Source organism: Pygocentrus nattereri, chromosome 1 (assembly GCF_015220715.1).
Source record: "Pygocentrus nattereri isolate fPygNat1 chromosome 1, fPygNat1.pri, whole genome shotgun sequence".
Classification (NCBI taxonomy): Eukaryota; Metazoa; Chordata; class Actinopteri; order Characiformes; family Serrasalmidae; genus Pygocentrus; species Pygocentrus nattereri.
Genome location: NC_051211.1, coordinates 10,702,414 through 10,718,992, shown reverse-complemented (window position 1 = coordinate 10,718,992; position 16,579 = coordinate 10,702,414). Strand labels below are relative to the sequence as shown.

The following is a 16,579-nucleotide window of genomic DNA, read 5'->3' as shown; positions in this document are numbered from 1 at the left end:
CACGGTGAGGGATAATAGTGGTTTGAATGGAGTTGTCAGTACCTCAGTAAGGGCGTATGTTTATGTGTGTCTATGTAATGTATTAGTGGCTTGATTTAGACTGTTTGTGAGTCAGTGAGTGATGGCTGGCCTGCGTGCTCAGCAGCTGTCACCTTCTCCATGAGCTGGCGGAGCTGTCTGCTGCGAGGGTCTCGGTTACACATGTTCTGGGCTGGAGCCACCACCGTGCAGATACACTTCCCATCTGCATCCTGCGCCGAGCTGTAGATTTGCCAGCCCTCCTCCGGGCTCGGGTACAGGGCCTGAAGGGAGGGGCGAGAAAGAGAGAACGAAAGAGATGTGATGATCATGCTTATATTATAGCTCTGTTTCAGGGTTTTCCTCAGATTTGATGGTCTTGCATTGACTTGCACCAAGTGATCCATATCTGTCATTAGTGTAAACGCATATCCACATTAAAGGACGCACTCAGTTTATTCATTTATTTGCAGATGATGCACACAGGAAAGGACACCGTGTTAGAATTAAGTGGGTGTAGCTTTTTGTTGACATGTATTCAAGCCAACGTTAGCATGGTGGCAAATTTGGTATCATTTAATTGTTTCTAGCTTATACTCTTAGCAAAAAGGGTTCTATATAGTACCACAAAATGGTTTTTGGGCTTTTAACAATAGTGAAACCCCATTTTGGTGCAATATACAACCATCTACAGCACATTCTCCATCATGATGCAAAGAACCCGTTAATCATGCAAAGGCTTATTTGACTATTCATGGTTCTCGAACCATTTTCTTTACTAAAAAAGTCTTGAAGAACCACCTGTTTTAAGAGTGTAGACTAGCAACAACATAAGGCTTCTTGGCATCACATTTGTTTATCAGCGGGACATAAAATAAAAACTTTTACACATGATAAAACTCCCTCAACCAGATAGAATTACTGCAGGATGAGCACATTTCTATTTCTAAATTTGCAAATTTTCATTCTGTCTGAATTGGTCAAGTCCAGTATTTCATTTCTCAAAACATGTGAAAACATCAGTGAATAATTGTTATTAATGCAGGTATTTTGACAAAAACCTCTGAGCTGTTCAGCAAAAAAGCTTCTATATAGTCTCGAAAAAGGGTTCTTTGGCTTGTAACAATAACAGGACCCTTTTTGGTGCTACATAGAACCCTTTTCAAAAAGAGTTCTATGTAGAACCATCTACAGCACCTTTTCCATCAATCTGAAAAGGGTTCTTTGAGTGTTCCATGTTTCCATATTTACTAAAGTACACTTTAGGAACCATGTTTTTTAACAGAGCTATGAAGAGGTCTTGGAGTTGATCCCAAAAAGAATAAATTCCTCAGTTCCAGGCATTCAGGAATCGAGAGTTGACTCCAAAGCTACAAAGTCAATTTCACAACTGCGGAATTTCAGAATCATGAATTTTGCCTGGGTGCACATGGAGCGCAAGATGTTCTGCGGTCACTGTTCTAGACAATCGATTTGAATAAAGGCATCCTTTCACAGTTTCGTGTAGATTTTCAGTAAGTTTCAGCCTCAGATTCTCAGCACAGAGAATACACAGACTGTCTGAAGTAAACTGCACACTGAGATCACCACGGCTCTCAGAATCTAGACTCTCTTGGGGACTTTAAACAGGCTCTGGACTGAGCACGAGCTAATGGGCAACAGACAATTGTAAGCCTTTCAGAGCTTAGTCATAGGCCTAGTCACTTAACCAGAAGTATTCATGATGTCCCATTTTATCACTCCCATTTTGAAAGAACTGCACTGTATCGTTCAGGATAGATTTAAAGGTTTTGCTATTAGTTTTAAAGGCTCTAAATAATCTTAAAGCACCGCCTACACCATAGCATGTCTGTTTATATTCCAGTACGTGATCTTAGATCTGCCGATACTGACCTTCTGCAAAGTACAGAAAACCTGGAGAGGCCTTGTTCAGTTATATCGCTTCCAAACTTTTATTAGACAGTCAAGCTCAGTGCTCACTAACAGCTATAAACATCTGTCTTTAACTCAGCGTTTAATTACAATTCTAGTCTACTAGTCTCTTAGTATTTATCTTTTAATTTGATCTGTCATTTTCTTACATGATTAGAATTGAATACTCATAATTTCTTCTATTACTATTAAGTTTATTATCACCTGTCTGTAAAGCCCTTTGAGCTGCCACCAGCATGAAAAGCGCTATAGAAATAAAAATTATTATTGTAATAATTATCATTACTGAATTGTGTTTGAGCTAATAAATGAGATAATCTCGTCGCTGTCCAAGGTAGTCCAAAAAAGTAACTTTACAGGAGAAGGCTAAAACGTAATTCTGAAGCATTTCTATTGGTCCAATCATCATGACAATTTCACACAATGTAAAGGACAGCTGCTGAGCTCTGCTGATGCAGAAATGTAAAAATCACAGAAAATGGGTATACATGGTCTTCACTGGAAACAGATGATTTGTCCACAGTGGCAACTAGCAGATTTATTAGTTGACTAGCTGATTAGTCTATGCAACCTTTAGTAAGTGACCCTTATTAGTCCCACAACGGGGCAATTTCACCTTCATGGGGGCATTTAACCCATCCGAGAAGTGAAACACCACATAAACTCTAGTGCGCGCGCACGCACGCACGCACGCACGCACGCACGCACGCTAGGGGGCAGTGAGCACACTTGCCCGGAGCAGCCCAATCCACAGCGCCCGGGGAGGAGTTGGGGATTAGGTATCTTGCTCAAGGACACCTCAGTCATGTGCTGTCAGCTCTGGGGATCGAACCGGTGACCTTCCGGTCACAAGGCTGGTTCCCTAACCTCCAGCCCATGACCGCCCCTTGGGTTTATGTCAAGTTTGATTATATAATACTCTTTATTTTTGCCAGACATCCTTCTCCACCTATTGGTTTTTGGAATTAACTTATGGGATCAATTCTCATCACGTGGAACTGGAATCGGAATCCAACTTCAACATTTCTGGAATCAAACAGAACCCGTAGGTGTAGGTGGAGCCTGGACAGTTCAATTACATCCTCCATCGCATGGGCACGTATCCAACGGAAGACCTCATAGCTCAAATCTCTCAAATCTGATTTAATCCAACCTGACGGCAAAAAATGGGGTTTGTGCCAACCCTGCCTCTAATATGAAGATAGCTGATAACAATGAAGTTAGGATAAGAGCTGCTGTCAAGAGGCATGGGTTCTAACCAGCTCGGACTCGGCAGGAAAATGGAGATGTTTGGAATCAATGGAGCTGCTGTTTGCACTCTGGGGGATGGTCAGGATGGATTCCTCTCGTATTAATACTATTAGAAACAGTGTGTGCGTAGGCCTACGCATGCAAACGCACCCACACTCAGTTTAATGTATACATACACATAACAAAGGAAGGCAAGGGAAATAAAAGCGAGATTGAAAGGAGCCATTTGAGGAATGACATCAGAGATGGATTGCATACAAGGAGAACGTAAAAACGCATCGCACTCGTCCCTGCTCTCTTCCCAGCCCTTATTTCTTTCTCTCCCTCACACTCGCTCCCCAGATCAGATTAAAATGTCTTAGGGGACAGGAGGACTATGTGATAGGAGTGTAAAGTAGCTACCACCCTGTGCGCTAGCGAAGCTTTCTGTCACTTCCTGTCACTGCTGCCAATCCTCTCTACCTCCCTCCTTCTCTCTGCTTCTCTGGCCTGATCTTTCTTATATGTGCTTCTCTCACATTTTTAAAACAGGGCCATAGATAATATAAATAAAATAAAATCATATTCACTTACACAGTATGTCCATACGCATCTTCTAATTAGTCAGTTCAGCAACCTCAAGGTGCATACACTGCTGACACAGGTGTTCCCACAGCTTATTTCACCATAGAAAAGCATTGCAGATGGAATGGGGTGTCGCAGATAAGCACATCTAATGGCAAGTGGGATAGGAAACAAGGCAAGAGGGCCATAAAGACCACCATATAAAGCACTGGGTGGTGGAGCAGTGGAACTGTGTTCTCTGGAGAGATGGCAAAGTCTGTTGATCAGACTGGCATTTTCTGTGATGGAAGGCTTGTTATGTGAAGCCATATCTATTTGAGAGTGGCACTGCAGTAAAATAACAGTGTAAACTGAAGTAAGTCAAATTAATACTGTAGCAAACCTGACATGCAAGGTCTTAAACATAAGGTCACAAGTGATGGCTTTCATGCATTTGCCACATTTAGGATGGCATTCCTAATGTTGGAGTCACCACCACACAACTCCACTGAATTCTGTTTTGATTCCGTTTTTTAAAGAAAGAATTCCATTTCATGGAATGACCTTTGTTGGTTATGTTACAATTCTTCATTGCAGTTATAATAACAGCACATTATTTATCAAACATTTTGTATTTTGTCTTCCTTTTTTTCAAAAGCACTTAAAGCAGTAATTCAGAAGCCAACAAGCCTGACGGGGAATGCAATTCATAAGTCAACAAGCTTAAAGGGGAATGACATTATTTTTCAAACTGTTTGCGTTGTTTAGTAATTGAGATGTAAAAAGTAATTCAGAGTGATTTGATGTGAAGTGCCTCATTGCAGAGAAGCTTACAGGTAAACCCACATGTTTCTTCTGAGTTTTTACATGTGGTGTTAATAATGCTTAAAAATGATGGCACCCTGCTGGTGACATTCCGTATAAATACAAGTAATGTGTTACGCCACATTAATGTGTGGGAATGAGATCCTAATGCATGGCCATGAGGTAGCAAGGCATGAGAATGAGATCATGCCTTACTAAGTCATGGCATGGCCACGACCTAATTATCTTGTTCCCATGCCTTACTAAGTTGTGACCACACATTATTATTTTTTTATATACAATGCCACCAATGGGGCTCTGTAAAAATAGAGGTTAATCTAACAAATGTTTCCTTTCAGGGACTATTGAACCTTTGAACACCCTGCATGTATCACCATCAAAGACTGTAGCTGTTGGCACATTTTAGCCTGAAGTAAAAGGAGCACTGTTGCCACACACTTTGGGCTACAGTCATAATCTTAGTCTCATCTGAAAGGTAATGCTTTCATTTTTTTTCCAACAGTGAGAATTAATGTATGGATTACTGACACAGAGGCTAAAATAAAGGAGTTTATTTATTTATTCATTTTGTCTGACAGATCTCTAAGCTGCTCTCTGACTCTTGTTATCAAGACCAAATGGTTTGGATTATGACGTCTGTTAGCAGCAAGGCTATAAAGGTAGGAGCCCACAGATTTGCTATCGTTTCAGTTTCAGTGCTGAGGTGGCACTGAGACGAACTGAACTTCTGTGAAAAACGGATCATAAAGTGGTGGGAATGCTGAGATTTCAAGCTTTCCGTATATTGCATCACTGCACTGCTGGATCTGAAGCAAAAAACCAGAAGTGAACGGTTTGACAGACTGTACCAGTAAAGTGATTTAGAAAAGCTGTCAGGCCTAAACTTCAGCTCAAACCAATCACAAACAAATGCCTCAGACATCAAGTAAGTGGATTCATTACATGAAACAACTTTCTGTGAGGTGGTTTATAGAAGCCTTAAACATCTTTAGATGTCTGGTTCCTACCACCAACACTGTGAACGTTTCCCACTGTAAGTTTCTCTGGGGGCTAGAATTTCACATCAAATCACTCTGGATGGCTTCACCTCAACCATTTAATTATGCCGAAATTTTGAAAGATTGATGTAATTCCCATTTGAGTTAACAGCACCCCTGTGGTGAAAGCACAACCTGGAGAGGCTTATTGCTTTAATAACTTCCTTTCCCTCTATTTACTGTTTCCATCTCTCACTATTCCACTGTCCTCTGCCCCCCCCCCCCCCCACCTCCTCTCTCGCCTGTGGCCCTACCCTACTCTCCGTTTTTAATTTGAGCAGCTCCCTATTTTCAGCATCGAATTCTCCACCCTCCCAAAAAACCGAAACATCACCTAAAATGGCATTAAAGATTACTGATCTAAAAATATAGTGCAGAACCGGTTCTGTGACCTACTAGACTGCCACACATACACATATCCGCACACAGCTCCTCCCGTCCTGTTCTGCTGAAGGTGCCTGCAGGGCCTGCGGCTACACGAGACAGACGCAGTCTGGACTTCCCTCCCCAGCGTTTTTATTTCCAGACTCGAGTCTGACGAGGTTGAGACGGGGCCACAGTCATTAGCCTCGTTCCTCATTCTGCACGAACTTCCCCTCATGCTGCAAATGCCGCCTTTTATAAGAATAGTTTGGACAGTTATGAATGCTTGCCCTTTGCGTGACTGTCGTAGGGCCTGTGTGATGTTTGTCCAGTAATGGAAGGGACAGGAGAAGCGTTTTGCATGCGCTTTTCCACAAAATATTTTTACAAGGGGCACAACCTCTGCCTCTACCTCTGTCTGGATGCCACAGGACTTTCCTCATTATTAAATCAAATCTATTACAGTCTAAAATCTACCATCACATTCTGAATGCATGTAGTTATAAAGGCACATTGTCAGACATCACATACATAAAGAACCGTTTGCATGATTAAATGGTTCTTTGCATCATTAAATGGGAGTGATTGAGAATGTGCTGTCGACGGTTCTAGATAGAACCTTTTTGAAAAGGGAAGTGGAAGAGAAGCAGCTCTAGAGGTTCATACTGTTCCACTGAGGAGACTGAGCAACCCTCTTCAGGAAAGACACACACACATCTTTAATATCCAAACATGTAGCTATCTGCAAATCACTGTGCTGCAAATATATCTACAAGTGGTGGGAGAGCTGAAAGAGCAATTAGGCCAAAAATCAGACTACACGATTTTCTCCTTGTCCCAAATGTATCCAATCGGCCAGAACATGGTTCATATCTGAACTTTGCTTCTTTACTTTTGCACTGAAGCTAAAAGGCTTAGGTCACTAACAAGTAATTGAAGCCCACCAATGAGCATCATAAACTTCAAGAGGTTTTATGTTAATGTTGTCTATTCTGGGGAGAAAACTTTGTAAAAATCTCTTTTATTCTTCTCTTCATTGATGCCAAACAAAACATGTTTGGCTAAAATAGTGTAGCAGTCGCGGTCGGATTCTGCCACCAGATCAGATTCTGCTTCAGTTAATTCTACCGTGAAACTGTCTGGGGTTCAGACATCTAAACCACCTCTATCGGTCTCAGTTAGCCACGCTCAGCTGGATGTCATGGACGGTTTGCAGGTTGGAGTGTGACAACACTGTACATAAAGCCGTTCTCCTTTGAACGATCTGTCTGGACAAGCGAGTCAGAAGATCCTCGCTGCGGCTGATGCTGGATTTCCTGGGTAAAACTGCTCGGGTACTCGACCCTGATCTTCAGGACTGTCTCGCAAATCTTCTGTACTTCTGTGGAGTACCAGCAGAGTTGGGTAGTAACAGAATATATGTAGCAGTAAAATAATCAGGATATGAAAAAAGGTAACTATTCTGTTACAGTTACAGGAAAAAGACCGTAATCAGTCTACAGGTACAGTGTAAAAACAGAGTGAATATAAGCATTATTGTATTCAAACTGCATTCTTAAGAAGACGGTTCTTCAAGGGTTCTTTAGTAAAGAAATTGTCTATACAGACTTATTCATGACTTTGCCTATAATCCATCATATTGCTTCAGACAACAGTGCAGGTTTCCTTGTGCAGAGTTCTAGTTCTATGTGCTTAAATACGTTTGCTCTGGTCTTTATTTAATGATATGCCTCCGAAAAGACAGATAATCCAAAAGTAACGGAAAAATCAGATGATATTACTACAACCCAGCTAATTTTCCTGCAGGCAGTATGTCCATTCTATAGAAATCTACTAAATGTAGAGTACTATTAATGAGATAAATTAACATAAGATAAGATAAAGTGTGCCTTTAATGGCTAGATTATGTACTAGAACCTCCAAAATATCTCCTTCTTCTTCTTCTTTCGGCTGCTCCCTTTAGGGGTCGCCACAGCGGATCATCTGCCTCCATCTTGCCCTATCCATTGCCTCCTCTACTTTCACACCAACCATCTCCATGAATATGCACCTCCAAAAAAAATATGGAATCTTGCACAATGAATTACTGTATGGAATGCTGCCCACTGAAGTGATTTATGGAATGCCACACACCGAAGTACTGAATGGAATGTTGCACACTGAAGTACTGTATGGAATGTTGCACACTGAAGTACTGTATGGAATGTTGGACATGGAAGTATTGTATGGTACATTGCACACTGAAGTGCTATATGGAATGTGGAATGTTGCAAATTGAAGTGCCATATGGAATGTTGCACACTAAAATATGCATAATGAAGTACTGTATGGAATGCTACACATCTAAATACTGCATGCAATGTTGCACACTGAAGCATGCGTAATGAAGTACTGTATGGAACATTGCACACTGAAGTGATTTATGGAATACAGCACACTGAAGGGCTGTACTGAATTTTACAAATCAAAGTGTTGTATGGAATTCTGCACACCAAAGTACCGAATGGAATATTGCACACTGAAGTACCATATGGAATGTGGAAAGTTGCAAATTGAAGTGCCATATGGAATGTTGCACACTAAAGCATGCGTAATGAAGTACTGTATGGAACATTGCACACTGAAGTGATTTATGGAATACAGCACACTGAAGGGCTGTACTGAATTTTACAAATCAAAGTGTTGTATGGAATTCTGCACACCAAAGTACCGAATGGAGTATTGCACACTGAAGTACCATATGGAATGTGGAAAGTTGCAAATTGAAGTGCCATATGGAATGTTGCACATTAAAGTATGCATAATGAAGTACTGTATGGAATGCTACACATCTAAGTACTGCATGGAATGTTGCACACTAAAGTATGCGTAATGAATGTCGCACACTGAAGTACTATGTAAATGAAACTGCTTTACGAACTGGTCAACACGTAGATATTTAACTATTAACTGAATATTCATTTTTGATGAGTCACAAGCACTAAAATACCCATGCACTGTACTTGTGCCTCAGCAGTGAGGCCTAGAGGGTAAGAACATAATGCTTAAATTGAGACACAGAGCATTAAAATGCCTCCTCCAGCCTGTGAGTAACCTAATCACCCACTGACCTCCAACATTCTCCCAGCCCAGCCCAGAGCTCAGCCCCCTAACCTTTGTTTCGTCTCTGCATTCACCGTACCTGCAGCTTCCTGTCCGAATCTGTCAGATGCATTTATGCTGTGGCTATATAGCCCTGGGCAACAGAACGGTCACGCTCTGCAACTTCTCGACCTAATAAAACATCCCATCAGTCACCTGAGCGGCCTGTGCTCGGCACACATGGCAGACGGCAGCAGTGCACGTGAGCCCGTCAGGGCGCTGTTGGCCGGCGGGGAGTTTTGCACGCTTTTTTGCATAAATATGCTTTCCGTTCATTAATGTTGCATAAATGTTGAGTTTTAATTTAAGAGCTGATTAGATTCTCCCCTGGACTCATTACCACCCACCTATTCGTTCTGCTGCAATTTCCCTCTCGTGTGCTGGAAATGGTGGAGCAGGGGGCATATGTATGTTTTTACACACACACACACGCACACACACACCTACGCACATAGGAATGACTCTTGCTGCTCTGAATTGCACATATATCATTTTCTCATATCTTAATTCCGGAGTTGCCCATCCAAGGCGGTGCACGTAGGTGTTTTAACGGTGGGTATGTGGATTTGCTGAAGCGCACTCGTTATTTATGTACACATAAGTCACATTCACTTGGAATGAGGCCTATTTAATGCCTAATGGCTCAGATCTCGTCCTGCATGGTGCCAGCACCTGCATGTATGCGACAGGCATTGACAGTTATGTGATAAATGTTGGGAAGACGTCGACTAATTACTTATAAAAAAAAAATTTTTTAATCCTTTGACGAAGGCAAACTCCATATGTTAGTAGAGCATGATGTCGCCTTTTCAGTGAGCCACGCGTTGTATTGCGGGCCTTCAGGGAACCAGAGATAAGGACCACAAAATCTTGCAAATTTGTATTCAAATTAGGTGCACGCTGGGCGGCCTTACTGAGACACTCACCCATAGTGGAGGTCTGGAGAGCCAGAGAAATTTAGAGAGCCATAAAATTAGAGTTACTGACTTTAAACTTCACAGCATTACAGGATCGTATGCCCCCTCTCCAATGATGCATAACTTTTTTTATTGTAGTCTACTGGATATCGGCTATAATGACGTTCAATATCTGGTTTTTGAAACACCTTAAATTGGCAAAGAAATGTTAGAACAAAGCTCTACAGGTCATTAGACCGACACGCACCTTCCAATGAGCCATGGATTGCATTGCTAGTCTTCCAGAAACCAGACATTTGGACCACGAAATCATCAGGTTCCTCACTTGATGTCTTCTCTGGGCCGTCCACGTTAGTGTCATAATCATGTGATCAGCGATTAGTCAAAATCGAGCTCAAAGTGTCATCGCCGCCCAGTGAAGTCAACAATATCCAGTGGTGCGACCAGACATTATGTAACGTATTACATTTTAAAGTTATTTACCACATGCAAACTAGTCTTTGTACTTATACTCACAAGGATAATAAAAGGGGTCCTTAAACAAGGTGATTTTTTTTCAAGTAAAATGACCTTATAATACTATGTTCATGGTTTTCATGTGGTCACACCATATGACTTGGCAAACTGAACCAGTCTAATGACAACACAAATATGTCAATGTGTTGAGAGGGCTACCAACTTGCACCATTGCAAGAGGTCACTTGGGGTCTTTATAAAGCAATACCCTGCTCACTCATGTCAGAATAAAAGTCCTTTCTTGTCGGTTGTGCCACATGACATCTGAGGAAATCATTCACAAATTAAACATTTTTCAGTGAATATTATTAAAACTGCCCTATTTTGTCCCAGTATATAAAAAACATTACAAAATCAAACAATTCAAACAGAAACTATGTTTTAAATGGATTTAATCTTCATATATATTTGGACAGTCGCACTAGCTGACGCTTTTAGATTCTGGGAGGCTCTGGAACATGAAGGAAGCATTGTAGAATAACGTGGTATGTGTCATATATTTATTGAGTTATTTCAGACAAAAAATAATAGACTTCAAATTCAAGTCATGCTATTGACCCATGTGTGTCTGTGTCTATACGTGACTCATTTGCATTTTGGTAGCCAGTAAAGGATGAAATGACCGTGTCTGTGCGTGCAGTGAGAAGAGCAAAACACAAAGCACAAAGCAGAACACTGCCTCAGGCGGTTTCTCTGGGCATCTCTGACAGGTAGGCGGCCGCAAGGCCAGTGCGTTAAAAACACTATAGACGTTATCGAGTAGCATAGCCAGATAAGGACCTGGGCTCACCGTGCTGTCAATAGAAGCTAGTCACTAATTATAGTACTTGAGCCGCGGACTGAATCAGAGGTTGTATACAAACCCGGCATCATTTAGGATCTGAATAGATTGTTTCATATGCATGATGTGGGAGACTAGACTGAGGGCCATTAAGTAAAGCACACAGAGAGCAGTAGATCAGAAATCAATCTGGCTTAGTCACTGAAGTGGAGATGACATCACTGCTGAATGGAGAGCAAAACAGTGGGGCAGAAAAGGATTGAGAGAGAAAGAATCATGGTATGAATCACCCGTCTGTTGGGAGTAGTGCGGTGCGTCCCATGGGCCCAGTTAACACAGTGCTGTACACTCCATGCCTCTGTCCTCCAACACGCAGAAATGTCAAGCCAAAGGTAGAGAAAAGGACACACTAATGGCTTTATTGGAGAGAACGAGACAAAGAACAGAGAACAAGATCTGCGGGGAGGATGGCGGACAGAGAGAGATGCTGCAGATAGTGAGGGATGAGAGAGCTAGTGGGGGGTTGGGAAAAAACGGGATAGGACATAGAAAATGGATGTTTACTAGATGAGAGAAGAAGAACAGATGGAAAAAGAGAGGAGAGGAGAAAGAAGATTAATAGTGGATGAGAGAACAAGGATAAAGGAGAAAAGAGAATGAAACAATGAAGATTATCGAGAGAGAGAGAAAGAAGGGATGCCAGGTTGAGAGATTGAAGGGAGATGAGAAGAAGAGATAGAAGAACAGGAGATAACAGTAGAGGACAATTAGGAGGGAGGAGAGGAGAGGACAGAGACAAAAAAGATAACAGACAGTGAATGAAAGAACAAAGATAATAGAGAGAAAAAGAGAGAAGGAAAGACTATTAAGCCAAAACAGTGACAGAAGAGAAGAGAAGAGAAGAGAAGAGAAGAGAAGAGAAGAGAAGAGAAGAGAAGAGAAGAGAAGAGAAGAGAAGAGAAGAGGAAGCGAAGGTTACAAACACACTGAATGAGACTGAGATAATGAGGACGGTGGAGAGAGATAGAGAGAAGGAAGGGTTGCCAGATTGAGAGATTGAAGAGAGATGAGAGAAGAACAGAGAATGAGAACAGAGAACAATAAAGATGGGAGGAGAACAAAGCCAATAGAGAGAGATGAAGAAAAAGAATGAAATTTAGAGAAGAGAAGAGAAGAGAAGAGAAGAGAAGAGAAGAGAAGAGAAGAGAAGAGACGAGACGAGACGAGACAGGGAGATGATCTAGACAACGAAAGAGCGGGAGAACGAGGGTAATAGAGATATATAGAGACATGGGAATGTTACCAAGCTGAGAGGGGAAGGGAGAGGAGAGGAAAGGAGAGGAGAGAGTGACAGACAGGCTGCAGAATGAAAGCAGAGAGCAGCAGAGGGGAGATGGTGGGCTCTGATTTCAGAAAGCGTGTGGCACTTCACTCTCACTCAGCCCAACCTCTGCCAAACACTGACACCAGTTCAATTACAGCCAGAACCCCGAGGACCCACTGTTCTCTCTCTCTCTCTTACTCTATCTCTCATGCTCTCTCTCTCTTCAGTTCAGCTCAGCTCAGCTGAACAGGATTTGCTGGCTTGGCAATATAGTTACAGTGTTTGCCAAAGCTGAAAGCATCATCTATAGACTGCATAGATTAGTTAAAGAGTCAATCAATATATCCACTAGTTGGCGCCGTGTGCAGCTGTCAACTGATCTGGGACAGTGCTTAATTTTAGTAATGAAATACAGTGTAGAGGCAGTGGTCAGTGCTCAGGAAGAGGGTCAGAAAGTAGTTTTTATTCTGCTAAACATGCAGCCAAGTGTGCTTCTTTATTCTGGAAAAGCTTTATAAGGACTCAACTGTGGGAATAGGAAGTCTGCTGTGCATAGAATCCGCCACTAACTGCTAATATTGAGCAACCACTTCTGTTCATTAATGTCCCAAGGAACGCAATGTAAAATATTCAAAATATTTACACAATACTTAAATCAAGTTATATTAAACATGCTGCAAAGTTTGAATGGAAAGGAGAACACTGAAAAATAATAAAACACTGCTTAAAAGACCCAGATCAGACCTGTCTGAGAGCTGCCTGGGCATAGCCCGATATTCTGATGAGCATGAGTAATCAACCTCCCCCAGCATGCAATGCCACTGCAGCAGAACTAAAACCAACACAATGTGCGGAGAGAAATGAATAAAGCAACTCTACATCTATAGCAGGAGTCAGCAGCATGTGGCTCTGGAGCCGCACGCAGCTCTTCTACTGCCCTGTTGTGCTTCCACAGAAGAATTAGATTGTTAGATCAAATAAAATAATCCTACAGTAAAATAAAGCTCTGCTGATCATCTGAACACAGTTTTAACTAGTGCTGGTGCTAATGTAGAACTGGTTATTCACCAACCTTTAACCCTGAGGATATGAATGTTGGTCACCATAGCAACACAGATATCTGACCTAGCTAGCGGCTAATGAAAAGACAGAAAAAGATTTAAGATAAACGTTGACAATTTGGAGACGAATAGACTTATTTGCATTCACAATCACTCCAGCTGGTTTCCTGACACGTTTAATCTGCAAAGAGAACCTGAGAAACACTAAAAAGTCACAAGGCTGAAGTCATGAGCTTCTTGTTCGGGTTGTCCTGTTCCACCTTAAATGGTGCAGCAGATACATTCTGGCACTTCAGGCTGAGAATTAAGGTCAAACTGGGAAATCTTAACAAGAAGCTGGCGAATGAGAACTTGTTTGAGAGACATTGTACAAGAAACGAATCTACTTTTGCGGAACGGTTTCCTGCCAGAGATGTGAGAAAAGGAGCTATAGCTGAGCTAAAGCTTAAAGCAGAGCAAGCTAAGCTTCAGATCAGCTATAGCTCCTTTTCTTGCACATACTGAGATATATTTTCAGCCAAGATGGTAAAATGATACTTTAATAAAATGGACATAAAATGTTGTGGCTCCCAATATGGTTTGATTTTTGTTGAAGGGACAAAACGGCTCTGAGTGACTGACCCCTGATTAAGCCCATCAGATAAAACATGAACCCGCTTCTTTGACAGTGACGTTGTAAAGCTGGTAAGATTCTTATTCACTTTACTGTTGGAGCTGCGTCCGGGGAAGCAGGTACGGTGGACTGAATGCATTGATGAAAGGACTAACGAACAAATGGATGGCTTAGCTAGCTTCCTACACTAGCTTTTACATGATTGTTAGCTTTCTACCCTGAGGGAACACAGTTTACTTAAAGTTGGCCATGACAAATCATATCAGCCTTGTGATTGGTGAGGGTACTGCTTATGTAAGACAATGTTGCAAAAAACACTGCCCATTGAGTGGGCAGTGGAAAGTTATTCACAAGACATATATTGTACATGTATATTGTGAATATTTAACCTACTAAGAAAACAGATATAGGTTCTTTGGGGCTTTAAAGTCCTGAACAATCGCTATTTTTTCCTTAAACTATACACGACAACTAGCCGTTGAATAGCTAGTCAATGCTTTCCATCAACACGGTAAGTAACAAAGGGATTAGCGGATCCACTGATTGACGTAAGATGAATATTCATTCTCTCCCTCACTTCTATGCTCTATCGCCTTCCTTTGTCTTTGTCTTTAATCTCTTCTCCCTTTCTGTGAATGACCTTTAGCGGGTCTATTCCTGCAGTCTGCTGCCTTTGCTCAGGGTCAGTCAGGGAACTTCACATGTGGCCCACACAATCAGCCACACACACTCTCTCTCCTGAAGAGAGTCAGTCAGTGTATTGGCGTTCGATTGGGCACGTGGAAGGGGATCAATGGGTGAGTCAATATCAGTGAGAGTAGGGACTTAGGGGTGACCTCCACTTCCCTCATGGCTCATAACAGCCAAAACAGGCACTGCCACTTTAAGACATGCTGTGCACTGAGTGACATTCTTCATCCATTCATGTCCCAGAGACTATAAGGAATATATATATATACACTGCTCAAAAAAAATAAAGGGAACACTTAAACAACACAATATAACTCCAAGTAAATCAAACTTCTGTGAAATCAAACTGTCCACTTAGGAAGCAACACTGGTTGACAATCAGTTTCACAGCTGTTGTGCAAATGGAATAGACAACAGGTGGAAATTATTGGCAATTAGCAAGACAGAATCAATAAAGGAGTGGTCCTGCAGGTGGGGACCACAGACCACTTCTCAGTACCTTTCTGCTTTCTGGCTGATGTTTAGGTTTTTTGAATGTTGGTGGTGCTTTCACACTCGTAGTAGCATGAGATGGACTCTACAACCCACACAAGAGGCTCAGGTAGTGCAGCTCATCCAGGATGGCACATCAATGCGAGCTGTGGCAAGAAGGTTTGCTGTGTCTGTCAGCGTAGTGTCCAGAGGCTGGAGGCGCTACCAGGAGACAGGCCAGTACACCAGGAGACGTGGAGGAGGCCGTAGGAGGGCAACAACCCAGCAGCAGGACCGCTACCTCCGCCTTTGAGCAAGGTAGAACAGGAGGAGCCCTGCCAGAGCCCTGCAAAATGACCTCCAGCAGGCCACAAATGTGCATGTGTCAGCCAACACCGTGCAGGACGCTTTGTATTTGCCAGAGAACACCAGGATTGGCAAATTCGCCACTGGCGCCCTGTGCTCTTCACAGATGAAAGCAGGTTCACACTGAGCAAATGTGATAGACGTGACAGAGTCTGGAGATGCCGTGGAGAGTGATCTGCTGCCTGCAACATCCTTCAGCATGACCGGTTTGGCAGTGGGTCAGTAAAGGTGTGGGTGGCATTTCTTTGGAGGGCCGCACAGCCCTCCATGTGCTCGCCAGAGGAAACTGAGATGACATCCTCAGACCCCTTGTGAAACCATATGCTGGTGCGGTTGGCCCTGGGTTCCTCCTAATGCAGGACAATGCTAGACCTCATGTGGCTGGAGTGTGTCAGCAGTTCCTGCAAGATGAAGGCATTGAAGCTATGGACTGGCCCGCCTGTTCCCCAGACCTGAATCCGATTGAGCACATCTGGGACATCATGTCTCGCTCCATCCACCAAGGGCACGTTGCACCACAGACTGTCCAGGGGTTGGTGCATGCTTTAGTCCAGGTCTGGGAGGAGATCCCTCAGGAGACCATTCGCCTCCTCATCAGGAGCATGCCCAGGCATTGTAGGGAGGTCATACAGGCACGTGGAGGCCACACACAATACTGAGCCTCATTTTGACTTGTTTTAAGGACATCACATCAAAGTTGGATCAGCCTGTCGTGTGTTTTTCCACTTTA

The 16,579-nt window shown here is 42.5% G+C and overlaps 1 protein-coding gene across 2 annotated transcripts in view; it reads right to left on the bottom strand.

Moving 5' to 3' along the window:
* olfm2a (olfactomedin 2a) overlaps positions 1-16,579 on the bottom strand; it is a 160,275-nt gene that overhangs the window by 38,349 nt on the left and 105,347 nt on the right. For both annotated transcript variants that reach the window (XM_017701539.2, XM_017701538.2), the window contains exon 2: positions 153-302. In XM_017701539.2, coding sequence (XP_017557028.1) covers positions 153-302 — 150 coding nt within the window. The remainder of the gene's footprint in view (positions 1-152; positions 303-16,579) is intronic.